The sequence below is a fragment of the Chanodichthys erythropterus genome, chromosome 24 (genome assembly GCF_024489055.1).
Source record: "Chanodichthys erythropterus isolate Z2021 chromosome 24, ASM2448905v1, whole genome shotgun sequence".
Taxonomy (NCBI): domain Eukaryota; kingdom Metazoa; phylum Chordata; class Actinopteri; order Cypriniformes; family Xenocyprididae; genus Chanodichthys; species Chanodichthys erythropterus.
In genome coordinates this window covers 9,245,828-9,259,866 of record NC_090244.1, presented here as the reverse complement: position 1 = coordinate 9,259,866, position 14,039 = coordinate 9,245,828, and the positions used below count along the sequence as shown (strand labels likewise).

At 36.3% G+C, this 14,039-nt stretch overlaps 1 protein-coding gene across 1 annotated transcript; it reads left to right on the top strand.

The window, feature by feature from the left end:
• Positions 1 to 293: 293 nt before the first annotated feature.
• Positions 294 to 9,200, top strand: wu:fa25f02 (uncharacterized protein C11orf24). Its single transcript, XM_067379550.1, has 5 exons — positions 294 to 523; positions 1,074 to 1,112; positions 1,662 to 1,838; positions 6,952 to 7,089; positions 7,705 to 9,200. The coding sequence occupies exons 3-5, from the start codon at positions 1,697 to 1,699 to the stop codon at positions 8,511 to 8,513; spliced, it is 1,089 nt and encodes a 362-aa protein (XP_067235651.1). The 5' UTR covers positions 294 to 523; positions 1,074 to 1,112; positions 1,662 to 1,696; the 3' UTR covers positions 8,514 to 9,200.
• The last annotated feature ends 4,839 nt before the right edge of the window (positions 9,201 to 14,039 follow it).

Genomic DNA, 14,039 nt, shown 5'->3' with positions numbered 1-14,039 from the left:
TGCTGATAATGGTAGATAGGCTAAGTGTCATTTTTTAATCTTTATTTTGTTCATTGTAAAGTATGAATAGTGAATACACATTTAGTTAACGTTATTTACTAATATTCATATAAAAACCAATCTTACATATGATCCTATTATACTTTAGAAACGATGACTAACATTGTCATTTTTGAAACGATTTTAAAACATTTAATTAATGTCCATCTACGTACAATAAACTCAAATTGATTGACGAGTACTTTTATTTTGAAGCGCTTACAGACCTCATCATGACCCGGAAGTCCTGCATTTCCTCTTGTCGCATCACCCGTGTGTCGTGTCTGTCAGCTATTTCTGCTTCTTACATAAACAACCCGAATTAAAATATGAAACATTTGACAGGAGAGTGATATTAAACTGCAAGAGGAATGAGACGGTGTTCATTTGCTTGCGTTTGCGCCCTACAGTAAAGAGAGTGTTTTGGAAACGCTACTGTTTACATTTACAAATTGAGAAAAGAAAAGAAGCTTTGTATTTGTTGGTAAGTGCATCGCCATGAGCTTTTTTTGTATTAGATAAGATTGCTTTAATAGCTAACCCCGTTTTTATATTCTAATTTTCTTGTGGTCATTCAAGTGCATGTGTAATTAAGTCTTTTTTTTTTCTAATTAGTTAAAATATGCATATTTTGATTGCATGATGAAGTGTGTGTAAGAAAAAAATCCTGATATAAGTGAGTTAGAAAGCACATGTTTCATTGTAAACAACAAACAATGGTGTTGTTTGTGTTCACACTCTTCTTAACTGACCTATATTACCCTAGTAATGAATCCTAACCATAATAATACACACAGAGAAGAATTTTGGGTTTGATTTGTGATTGGTACCAGCATGCATTTGTATATTAACCTCCATTATAGTATATGTTTAAATTATAAACTCTCTAGTAATCACAACCAGTGTCTGGTGTGTCTTAACCCTTTATAATTTAAGATGAATCAATAGATGCAATAAAGCATAAGGATTCTTTGCTGAAAGTTCTTTGGGAGTGATTTAACCCTGCTGTTTTTCTTGTCTGTGTTTTATTCCAGCTCAGGACGGACCATCCGTGAATGATCTGCTTCATCTGAGTGAGTTTCATTCCTTTGTTCAAGCCTCGATGGAAGTCATATGATCTGTACATCCTGGAACGGGTTTAGTGAGCCCTTCAGTGCTGTTTGCAGTGGCGGCAGTAACCAGACGTTCTGAGGGGTGTGGCAGAGATTTATATGCTGCACCCAATTTATTTATTCACTTTTGAAACTTCCTTATACCCGAAACAGCATGTGTAACTGAAGCAAAACCATTCAAAAAAGCACACTTTCAAGCACCTAGAAGAGATTAGACCTTATGTTGCTTTTAAGGGGAATCTTATGATCTGAAAATGAATATATGTATATTATGGTTATGTGTTTTTATTGCACTTATGGTCTAGTCTTAATTGAATAGGATTGTGAAACAGCCGTTTTGCAGGTAGAGCAGAAGAAATTTCAAAATTTGTTCTTGTAGTGTATTGGAATTCATACTAGATGGCGCAATTGGATCACATTTATGTTCATTCTCACATCTATCTATCTAATGTATTTAAGAAAAAAAATGAGTTACAGTTTTATGAATCATTGCTTTTGTATGTCCCACAGATGTTGGGGATGTGACCTTCTCTCACATTATAATCATGTCTGTCCACCCCATCCTGGTCCTGCTGCCCATCCTTGGGCTTTTTATGCTTCCATGTGCGCCCACTCATTCGGTGAATGATGTCAAGATAGTGGCTAATGTGACTGTGAATAAGTCGGAGGAGTGTGACGACAAATTATGTAAGTCTATTTCTAAGGCATCTGAGAGATCATTTTGATTGATTCCTTTAAATTGCCTTCCAATAATTTTAATGTATTTATTATTTATGAATATATGGTCTTCTATTTCATTCAAGTATTAATTTATAGCATGTTGTGATAACAATAAGTACAACTTTAGAAACCACTATTATTATTTTTTATTTATTATTATTTATTTATTATTTATTATTATTTTTTTAAGGTAGTATGCCCAGCATGCAAATAAACAATAAAACATACAAGCATTCATCAAAATCTGAGTGGGCCAGCAAAAGAAATCCTTCCTGTTGAGACCTGATGTGTCTCTTGTTTTTTTATATATATATATATATATATGAAAAAAAAACAAGAGACACATCAGGTCTCAACAGGAAGGATTTCTTTTGCTGGCCCACTCAGATTTTGATGAATGCTTGTATGTTTTATTGTTTATTTTTATTGATAGATGATAGATGTAGTAGGAAAGAAGGACAAGAAACAGTAGTTTTCCATGCCAAAATATTTTTAGAAATGTTTTTTTGTGTTTGTGTGTCAGAAAATATTTTCTTATATACATTTATATTTACTATTTTAGTCAAACCAATAATTATTCAGACATTTTTGATATATTTTTACTAGTGGGTGCAGGACACTATAGTTCATTTATGCAAAATAAAGTAAACTGTGACGTATTATACCCAAAAAATTCTTCATACAGTGCCAGTGGACTACCAGTAAAATTGATAAACATTTTTGAACCAAAAATTATTCAGAGACTTTGACCTTACCATGTTTTCCTTAAGTGTTATCTGACATGATTAGGATTATTTTTTTTCTGACACAGTTTAACTCTGAGATCTTGTCATATTTTATTACCATTTTTTTAAACTATAGTGAAAAAACTGTATTAATGAATGAAATGTTCAAAGTGTCTGAATAAATTTTGGTTTGACTGTATATTTTATTTTTATATTTTATACCAATATTCTTTAATGTCATACTTTCTTAAGCAAAAATAAACTATTTAAAAATATATTTATATAACACAAAATAAATATATAACACTACAGGGATGCATTTTTTCACACAAAACCTCATTGATGCTAGCCATTTTGAGAACTTTACCATGGTGTCTAAAATTCATCAGCAGAATTTGCTAGAACAATATTCAGTATGCCAGATAAAACAATTAGGAATGCACCAACATGAAAAATTTTGGCCGAAAAATCTTTGTATTTGAAAGCCGATAACCGATATATTGGCCGATAAATCTAAATCCAAATTTTTATATAATTTTTGAGAGCCTGATTACAAAGACAAAAGTTTCACCATTAAAAGCCATGTCTCAAACTCAATATTATAATTTTTATGTAGCCTATATGACAGACTTGTGCTGCACATGTTGCACTTAAAGGGATAGTTCACCCAGAAATGAAAATTTGATTTTTATCTGCTTACCCCCAGGGCATCCAAGACGTAAGTGACTTTGTTCCTTCAGTAGAACGCAAATGATTTGGTTACTCGCACAAACCGATCGTTTCGTGTCTTAGGACATCAATCTGTCATCACGAGCCACAGGGTTTAATTTGGATTTGTCTGTGCATGTTTTTTTTTTGACTCTTATAGATGGAGTTCTTATTGACACGCATTAGTTAAAAGTCATCATTTGTGTTCTACTGAAGAAACAAAGTCACCTACTTCTTTGATGCCCTGGGGATAAGCAGATCAAATTTACATTTTTAGGTGAACTATCCCTATAACTGTATTTTCCTTTTTTGAAGTGACTTCAATCATATTTCAAGCAATTCAATTCATTGTGAACAGTGCTCTTCTGAAGTGTCTCAGCTAAAGGAAATAATCCATTTTTTATCGGCTTTATTTTATCAGCCATCTTATTGGGCCGATAACGATACCAATAAAAATTAACATATATCGGCCGATACCGATATGGTGGCTGATATATCATGCATCCCCAAAAACAATACTTAAATGGATAGTTCACACAAAAATAAACATTCAGTCATCAGACCTGTGTGATTTTCTTCTCTTGAACACAATAGAAAATATTTTGATGAACGCTGGGAACCAAACAGCATTGGACCTCATTGACTTTGATTATATGGACAAAAACGCTTTTAAAATATCTTCTTCTGTGTTCTGCAGAAGTTAGTCATTCGTACATGTTGTGGAACAACATGAGGGTGAGTAAATGATGACAGGATTTTCATTTTTGAGTGAACAATCTTTTTAAGTTTGCAATATGATGCATGATCAGTTAAGTTCTGTCAATAAGGCAAGTGATAGTCCCATCAACTGGCCCAAAACTCTCTCAAATACATAAGACAGGTGAAAATGTAAATTAACAGATTTGATTCTTTTCCACTATTTAAACCATCCATTTTTCCTTGAGGGCTACCTTCAAAGATAAAACGGGGTACCTGCTGAATATCATTTTTTTTTTTTTTTTTTTTTTTTTTTTTTTTTAAAGTAAAGCCATATGTTTTGTTTTGTCTTTTTATACATCACGTCTTTCCCTTGAAGAACGTGCACTTTCAAAGAGGGCCATGTGTTTCACATTTAAGATGAAAGAGAGGCCTGGGCTGGCTGTTCTGCTTATGCACCAGGCGCTGCTTCAGCGGGCCATACCCTTCTACATGCTCTTTTTTTTAATTAAATCACTTTCTTTTCCCCTCTTGCTTTGGCCACACACGTTGAGCTTGACTATCTCGCCACCTCTGTAAACACGCAGACAGCCTAAATGACCCCGGGGCACACACTGGCTTTGTGTTTGTGGGTAGAGCGGCTGGCCCTGCCCCCGCCCGATAACACATACATGCACAGTCAGTATTGAGTTTCCGTTACGTTAACCGTATGGAGATCGAAAGCAAGGTCAGAATCACCACCGCCATCTGGAAGTCTGAAATGTTTGGAATGATGGGGAGCTATAAATACATAAGCATTCCACATTCCAGCACAGGGAACGGTGTGTTTTTAAAACGTCAAAGACCAAACGTACTATGTAGCGACTGCAAAAATCTTGTTGGGTCCTCAACGATTTCATACAAGCTCCATTCGACTTTGGTTTTTTCTGCTTTAAACAGCTGGAGAAGTGTTTAAAAGGAAAAAAATGCATGCGATGCAGCTGGCCTCTCGATTTAGTGTGTCAACGCTGACCAAGAGATGATTCAACTGGCATTTTTTACCTCACCGTGGTTGATTATTGATTCACCTGGAGCTTTAAACGCTGGATGAGTGTCTGTTGGCTCAGTCCAAAAAGGGAAATGGGGGCATTTTGGAGCATTCTGCGGTGCCAGCGCAAGCAAATTCTTTATAGCTCTGTTGGTCCTGCCGTGCTGCAGCCACCTGGTTAAGTAATCAGGGGAAGTGGGAATAAGGGGAAGAGTGGAGACGGATGTGGAGGTTGAGGTGTGCTGTACCTAACGCACACATGGCTGCTGGGATGGGATCAAAGAGAGAGGCAAGGCCTGTTTTTCCTCCCAGACGTTGCTCGTTCCCGAAGACTGCAGAGCTCAGGATATGCAGTTTGACATCCAGTAATGAGCATTCAGGGAATGTCTCTGTCCCAATGAAAACAACTGAGGTTGATGAGTCACAGATTGCACTGTTCATTTTATTTCACATTTTTAGAGCGGGCTGTAAAATATGTTTGGCCTTGACACTCTAAAAACAGCTTTTAGAAACTTAGTTTAGGTTATTTTTCCACTTAAAGTTGAATTATGGTAGCACAAAGTGTCCTTTTTTCTATTTGATCATTTATGGATTGGAAATTTTGACGATGCCATTCTGTGAGCATCCAAATTGATGTAATATTGGTGTAATATATGTTTCAGTTTTTCATCTTTTGTTCATATATTTGCATGTGATGCGTTTCATTCAATAACTTTACCTCCTGTTTTGGAAGGATTTAGATTTGTGGGTCTTTTTGAATGATTTGTTTGTGAACTTGACTACACTAGTTTTTATTCTTAGAACATCACATTCAATTCAGTTAAAACTCAAATTCACAATTCTGGTAAAATATTTGCTGTGGCACTGATTCATTCACTCAGAAGTGACAGTTAAGCAATCTTACATAGTTTTAAAGGTGCCCTAGAACTTTTTTTTAAAAGATGTAATATAAGTCTACGGTGTCCCCTGAATGTGTCTGTGAAGTTTCAGCTCAAAATACCCCATAGATTTTTTTTAATTCATTTTTTTAACTGCCTATTTTGGGGCATAATTAGAAATGACCCGATTTTTTCGTGCTCCACGCCCCACAGAGCTTGCGCTTGCCTCAAACAACATAAAAAAAGTTCAAACAGCTAATATAACCCTCAAAATGGATCACAAAGTGTTTCGTCATGTAGCATGTCTAATCGCGTAAGTACAGTGTTTATTTTGATGTTTACATTTGATTCTGAATGAATTTGAGGCTATGCTCCGTGGCTAACGGCTAATGCTACACTGTTGGAGAGATTTATAAAGAATGAAGTTGTTTATGCATTATACAGACTGCAAGTGTTTAAAGATGAAAATAGCGACAGTCTTGTCTCCGTGAATACAGTAAGAAACAATGGTAACTTTAACCACATTTAACATCACATTAGCAACATGCTAACGAAACATTTAGAAAGACAATTTACAAATATCACTAAAAATATCATGATATCATGAATCATGTCAGTTATTATTGCTCCATCTGCCATTTTTTGCTATTGTTCTTGTTTGCTTACCTAGTCTGATGATTCAGCTGTACACAGATCCAGACGTCCTGCCCTTGTCTAATGCTTTGACATGAGCTGTCATATGCAAATATTGGGGGCGTACATATTAATAATCCCGACTGTTACGTAACAGTTGGTGTTATGTTGAGATTCACCTGTTCTTCGGAGGTCTTTTAAACAAATGAGATTTATATAAGAAGGAGGAAACGATGGAGTTTGAGACTCACTGTATGTCTTTTCCATGTACTGAACTCTTGTTATTTAACTATGCCAAGATAAATTCAATTTTTGAATTAAGGGCACCTTTAAAATCAATCAAATGTGATTTATTTAAGAAACTGTCTTTGAAGAGGGCGTCTTGTTGATTTTGTTTGTTTTGCATTTTTCAGGTTCTACAGTTGAAAACTGTACGATGGCTATTCTTAATGAAGAAAAATCTCTGTGTTTTCTGATCAGCTGCCCAAATAATACCCAGAAATCTTCTTGTGGAAATGTCACGAATTTCATCCATCTGTTAACGGATCCAGGTGTGACCATAACTGCTAATATCTTTCCTTGGTTTGTCTGCATTTGTGTTAGATATGTTTGTGCTTTCGTTTTTTGTAAGTATTTGATTTTTGTTCAGTAAATGTAACTCTTATTTTGGAATGATTCGTTACACTGATTCAAAATAGTAACTCAATTAAAAGAATTGACTCATAAGAGTCATTTGTTTGTTTCTGATTCTTTTTTTTTTTTATTATTATTATTATTATTTATGTGCTGGTTCTTTTTAAAGAATCTAAAACAACACAACCAGTGCAGTCCAATTCACACACAAATGACTCTTTAGAGAGCATATAAGAGTAATTTGTTCATGAATCAGACTACACTGCTCTAACTCAACAGAATATGTTTTCTTATGATTATTTCATCCTTTTTTCTCATCACATTTGATTCGGTCTGCAAACTCACATTCACAACTCAAGTAAAATATGATTTCTTTATCTGTGGTCCAGGAGATTCAGCAACTAGCATCATGCCAATGACTTTTGCACAATCAAAAGCACTCTTCTTTCTTTTCTTTTAATTGTGTGACAAAGATTTGCAATAACTTGTTCCAGAATATCAACCATTTATCAACTCAAGCTTTGTTTTTGCAGAGCCTGTCCATGTGGACAATAATGACACAAGAGAATTGGTGCAACAGTCTTCTGGCACCAATGCTTACCAATCTTCTTCTTCTAATATCGCACAACCAACTACCACTGAAGCTAACATCTCCAGTACTTCCACTTCTACAAAACCGGCCACTTTACAAAACGTCTCGACGACTAAAGCAACCACCAACCTGACGACCTCAACAGAGAGAGCCACCACAGTTGATGCAGTGCCAAAACCAGCGATCACAGAAACCATTCCAGCAACAACAGCCATGCCATCCACCACAACAACCACACCCAAACCAACCACAACCAGCCCTAAACCCTCAACAACTACCAGCAAAACAACCACCTCCAAAACAGTTGCACAAACCATAATTCCAAAAAAGCCTTCTTCACCTTCACCATCAGGGACCAACATGTCCGTCAGCATCTCACCATTAGTGCCTAAAACACCTCCATCCAATTCTTCCACTAAACCAGAAAAAACTTCTCCCACTCCAACATCCTCAGATGAGAAGCCAATGCCAACCACACCAAAAACCTCAATGAGCCCGTCAGTAGTGGCAACCAAACTGCCTAAGGACATTCTCAAAGGGGACCAAGCCATGGTTGAGGTGGCTGGAGACCCTTTGACCAGCCACCTGTTGAACACAAGCTCTCTGTTGGCCGTTCTTCTGTTTGGCCTCCTCTTTTTCGTGGTCACGGTGGTGCTGTTTGTCAAACAAGCGTACGAGAGCTACAAGCGAAAGGACTACACTCAGGTCGACTATCTCATCAATGGAATGTACTCCGATTCGGGGGTCTGACCGGGATTGTGTGGTTTACATTTCAATGTATTTAAGTTTGGTAGCTTATTGACTTTGGTTTGAGACCCCTTGGTAGCACTCGCTCGCATTTCAAATGCTCGAAAAGCCCTGTACGACTTCTAGTTATGGGAATCTAGCTGGTGCTCGAGTGAGTTGGTGTGACATGTATCTTTTGTTTCTATGCAGACTTAGCTTCCACATAATTCTTGGCACATGGGGCTGAAGCCTTAGTATTAACTTAGCCCTCAACCTTCGTTCAATGAATGTCGTTATAAGGGATTCATAGTGCAATATTTGGAAATGTTTTGTCTAATCTGTCATGTTCAGTGTTTCATCTGCAGCTAATGAGTTGGCTGCAATAATTGCCTTTTTATGTTTGTCAGAACGGTTCAGGAACATTCAAAAAATTATGAATTGCCTTTTTTTTTTTTTTTTTTGGTTTGTATGTGTGAGTGAGGAATAAATGCCAAACCAGGAATTGTGGCACAGAAGCACATTATTGTAAAGCCAAGGGAATAACTCAGCCATTGTATATTTAGTGTCTAGAACAAAGAACAGATGATGATCATGTTAGTTGGGGATCAGAGAAAGGTATGAAGTATGATAGTTTGATATGTGCCAAATTGATTTTGTAAGTCTTAATAGCTGCACTGTTAAAAAAAAAAAAATGTATAATAAAGAACTTACTTTGCAGTCTGTCTTTTTTATTGTGTGAAGTTTCTGTTTCTGTTGGATATTAATGGTGATCCATGTATAGCTGTAATCTGTGCCCCTGTTTCCACAAAATTTGAACTTCCATCATCATGGAGCTATGTATTTCCCTCCACTTGTCTTAAAGGGTTAGTTCACCCAAAAATGAAAATTCTGTCATTAATTACTCACCCTCATGTCGTTACACACCCGTAAGACCTTCATTAATCTTCGGAACGCAAATTAAGATATTTTAGTTGAAATCTGATGACTCCGTGAGGTCTTCATAGGGAGCAATGACATTTCCTCTCTCAAGACCCATTAATGTACTAAAAACATATTTAAATCAGTTCATATGAGTACAGTGGTTCAATATTAATATTGTAAAGCGATGAGAATATTTTTGGTGCGGCAAAAAAAACAACTAAATAACAACTTGTATAGTGATGGCCGATTTCAAAACACTGCTTCGGAAGCTTCTGAGCGTTATGAATCAGCGTGTCGAAGCAGTGGTTCGGAGCGCCAAAGTCACGGGATTTCAGCAGTTTGACACGCGATCCGAATCATGATTCGACACAAAAGATTCATGATCTTCCGAAGCTTCCTGTAGCAGTGTTTTGAAATCGGCCATCACTAAATAAGTCATTATTTTGTTTTGTTTTTGGCGCACCAAAAATATTCTCGTCACTTTATAATATTAATATTGAACCACTGTACTCACATGAACTGATTTAAATATGTTTTAGTACATTTATGCATCTTGAGAGAGGAAGTTTCATTGCTGGCTATGGAGGCCTCACGGAGCCATTGGATTTCAACTAAATATCTTAATTTGTGTTCTGAAGATTAAAGAAGGTCTTACGGGTGTGGAACGGCATGAGGGTGAGTAATAAATGACAGAATTTTCATTTTTGGGTGAACTAACCCTTTAATATGAAACATTTAGGAGCCAACTTTACAATTATGCTTATAAACAACCAATATATTTGTTAAATACTTAAATACTTTAGAATACTATTATAAGTCGACGGCATGTTGGTAATATGTCTATTAGTTATTAAAGTTTTTATTACATAATCATGAATAACCAATCGGTAAAAAGAAATTTCGCTAACCTCCCGGCTCATTTGGAATCAGGCATAACCAACAAATGACTAGGTTCAGTCAGTGAGGGAATCAGATATGAACTCAGTACGTTAACAATTCGCAGACTAAAAGTGCATCTGATTTAAACTAATTTCGAGGTTGTTTTGTGAAATTTTTATTAACTTGAATAATTAAAAACAAAGACTACAGAATAACACAAGACGTGTCATTCGTATTGTTTTGAATGGGAGAAAGTAACAGGCTGGCGGAATAAGTCCCGCCTTCTAAATAAGAGCTAATCGCCGACTGGTAAAATCATCGCATCACTTCAGCGGCCGTTAGAAGAATCGCCGGTTTCTATAGAAACAGTCAGACGCGCGCCTCCGAAGAGACGCGCATTTAGGTCTGCGCATGCGCATTAGCTTGATCCAGCCTGAAAAATACAGGTTTTTTGTCATGATTCGAGAGTTTAGAAACTAAATTTATGAGCCGGTTGTTGTTAAATTTCATTGGTGATTTCAAATATGAAATTTAATCGCACGGTTGGCGAACAGCTTTGGAGAATTTGATGTTTTGCCCATTCAAAGAGATTGCATGATGCCCAGGATGCGCGAGAGGCGTTTCAAAGATGGCCGCCGAGTGAAATGACCTGTCTTAAAGGGACTTTGTTAAAAATAACTGGTAAGAGTCATTTGTTCTTGAATCAGACATCTCAGCTCACATTTGTCCTTTGTTGCGATGATATCTGACGAAAGTTTTCCCCATTACATTTTAGATCATTATCCACTTTTTTTGTTGTTGTATTTTTGACTAGAGTCTTGTGTGAGTGCTAATTGTTAGCTGTTGAGCTATTTTGGCTAACTTGTTGCTGTCAATGTAAACAATCCTCTCAGCACTGCTTAAAGGTAGGTTCATCCAAAAAATGAAAATTCTTTCATTTACTCACCCTCAAGTTGTTCCAAACCTGTATGAATTATTTCTTCTGGTGAACCCAAAATAAGGTATTTTGAAGAATATGGGGAACCAAACAGTTGATGAACTCCATTGACTTCCATAGAATGGGGGGGTGGGGATACTGAGGAAGTCAGTCGGGTCCCATCAACTGTTCGGTTTCCGACATTCTTTTTTTGGGTTCAGCAGAAGAAAGAAATTCATACAACTGTCCCTTTGACACATTTAAGCATGTTTAACTCCATTTTACAGAATTCTGCAGATTTCACTTCCAAATCAGTATAGAAAATGTGAAAAAAATTAAAAATGATTCTGCCTTGGCCTCTTCACGACCAAGCAGAAAAAGATGCATAAGTTCAAGGGGTCCATCGTCCTCGCTTTTGGAGCCAGTGGGCCCCAGGTTTCCCATGGTTTCAAAGTGTTTTATGAGTCGAGCATATATCAATAAGCCTTTGGAGTAAACAAGATGCCACACATAAACAAGCCACATCTGTCAGCCAATAATTGCACCTTGAAAACGTGCGATGCACATTGTCTAATTTTAAAGGTCTGGCAAGGAGAAAAATAACGAGTTGGAAGGAAGGTGGGCCGACACCTTTACAACAACTCACCAGGGGACGGTTTTGTTTTGGGGGGGAAGTACAACAACAGTTACGCGAAATGTGGATTTTATTAGAGAAGCACGGCACAGAGAATGGAGTCCGTTGATATCTTCTCCAAGTGGTTGTGTGACTATTTGCTGACCTGATCTGGCCTTAAAAACCATCTTTTCACAACCTATGATTACCACATTTCTTGTCGAGTGCTGCATTTTCGTAATTCTCAAAGGAATTGTCTCAGGCCTCAAAATTTCCCAATCTCTCCCTTTATTTTGGCATTTCTACATCCTAAAATTTTACTTCATGCCAAAAGAGAAACAATACCGACAAATTTCCAATAAAAACGTTAACCTCGTTCTCCAAACAAAACAGTTGGCCTCTCGTTTGTTTTGATGGTTTGGTATTGATACTCAGCTATTAGCCATTTATTTATTAAGCCATTTTCAGCACAATATCGCTGTTTTCCATGGTTGTGTAACTAAGTGGCAGACACATATTTCAGCACAGCTTCAGGCCGACTATGAAATCCTGACTATGAATTTCCAGTGAAAAGTAGGTAGCAAGCAATAGGGTTAGTGCAAAGCACATTGACATGATGCCTCTATAAACCCTTTGTTTTAAGAGGACTTGTTCCAGATGGCATCTGTTACGCGCAAAGTATGTCTTGCGTTAAGTCTTGGATGCATTAATACAAAGTCTAATATTCAAAAGTAACAACGGGCAGTGGAGAAAGTGATTTTTTATTTACGCACAGCGCTCGGTAGATCAAAGAGAACGCCGAGAGCTATACTGCACAGGTGACTGTAAAGGCAGGTTTCATTACAGCATATTTCTCTAGGCCCGGGAATTACTGCTTGCTTCGCTCACACGCACTACCGCGCACATATGCTTTCACTTTAGATTTGGAGTTGGTTGCAGAACTTTACCATTCAACCCAAAGAGGGCTTTCAGTCCGCCAGGGGTTCAGTTTGATCCTTGATGTTTACAGCACCTCAGGACTCATGAAAGAGGCCGAAATGAATTTGCATCATTGTATTTTACTCTTTTATAACATGAGCTTTCATACGAGCATAAAGAAACATAACAGGCTAAAAGGAGAAAGCTGCGCCAAGCTTGGCATGTTTAAGCTGCTGGTTTCTGAAGTACAAAGAAGAATGTGTCATTCATTTACAAAACATGTTTTATGCATTTTAAAACTTCCATCTCTCCCTTTAGGAAAGCAAAATGAGATCTCTTTAATATCTCACTTTTTGCTCAGATTATTCTCCTGAGAAAATGACTCCAAAAGAAACTAATCTCACATTTGTTTCCTAATGTTTTAGAACTCGCAATAGAAAATAGGCAGTCAGAGAACTTAAATATGTCTCATCAAGTTCTCCCAAGACCAAATGAGATCTCTTTAATGTTTCACAATTGAGATGAGTTCAGTGTAGGGGAAGGTCACTTCACTTCTACTGAAATGACACAACATTGTAATAATTTTCCCTTTTTTAAAAAAAAACATAAAAGCAGAAATGAAACTTTTAAAATAGTCATGTCATGTCCCTGACTTTCCCCCAGGCCTGACGTGTATAGGCTATACCATAGCGGACCAATAGTGGGCCCCCTTCATCAGGGCCCAATACAAGAGAACCCATTGTCTTTCCCTGCTGACAACCCTGGCTATAGATAGTCCTATGATTTAAAACATCACAATTAGTCACTGTACATCTTTATTATTAAATATAACTAATAATAAAAAGTTAAATGCACTGATTTTAAAGTCACTGATTTTTCAAAGACTGCAATATATTCAATACATCAAAATTTAGATCATTATTTGACAAAGTTGATGTTTGTTGACTATATTTTAACTGTATATGTCAATAAATCATAATGTTAATATACCATGTTATTTGAGTGATTAAAATCTGTTTGTTGCTGTTAGTACTGATAACACATTTGGCACCCACATGATGACATAAAGTTCATAATGATCAACTTCTCTAGCAACTGTAGACATTAATAACAATGAAAGAGTGATACATACATGAAACACCATCATGGTAACATACAACATCATAATAAACCAGTAAACATAATATATATATATATATATATATATATATATATATATATATATATATATATATATATATATATATATATATATATATATATATATATATATATATATACATATATATATATACATATATAT

What these genes read in the sequence shown, in the direction of transcription:
- wu:fa25f02 (XM_067379550.1), top strand. Translation starts at nt 1,697, where the DNA reads ATGTCTGTCCACCCCATCCTGGTCCTGCTGCCCATCCTTGGGCTTTTT. An exon ending in GGAGTGTGACGACAAATTAT is followed by an intron (nt 1,839 to 6,951) that starts GTAAGTCTATTT and finishes TGCATTTTTCAG; the next exon opens with GTTCTACAGTTGAAAACTGT. An exon ending in CCATCTGTTAACGGATCCAG is followed by an intron (nt 7,090 to 7,704) that starts GTGTGACCATAA and finishes TTGTTTTTGCAG; the next exon opens with AGCCTGTCCATGTGGACAAT.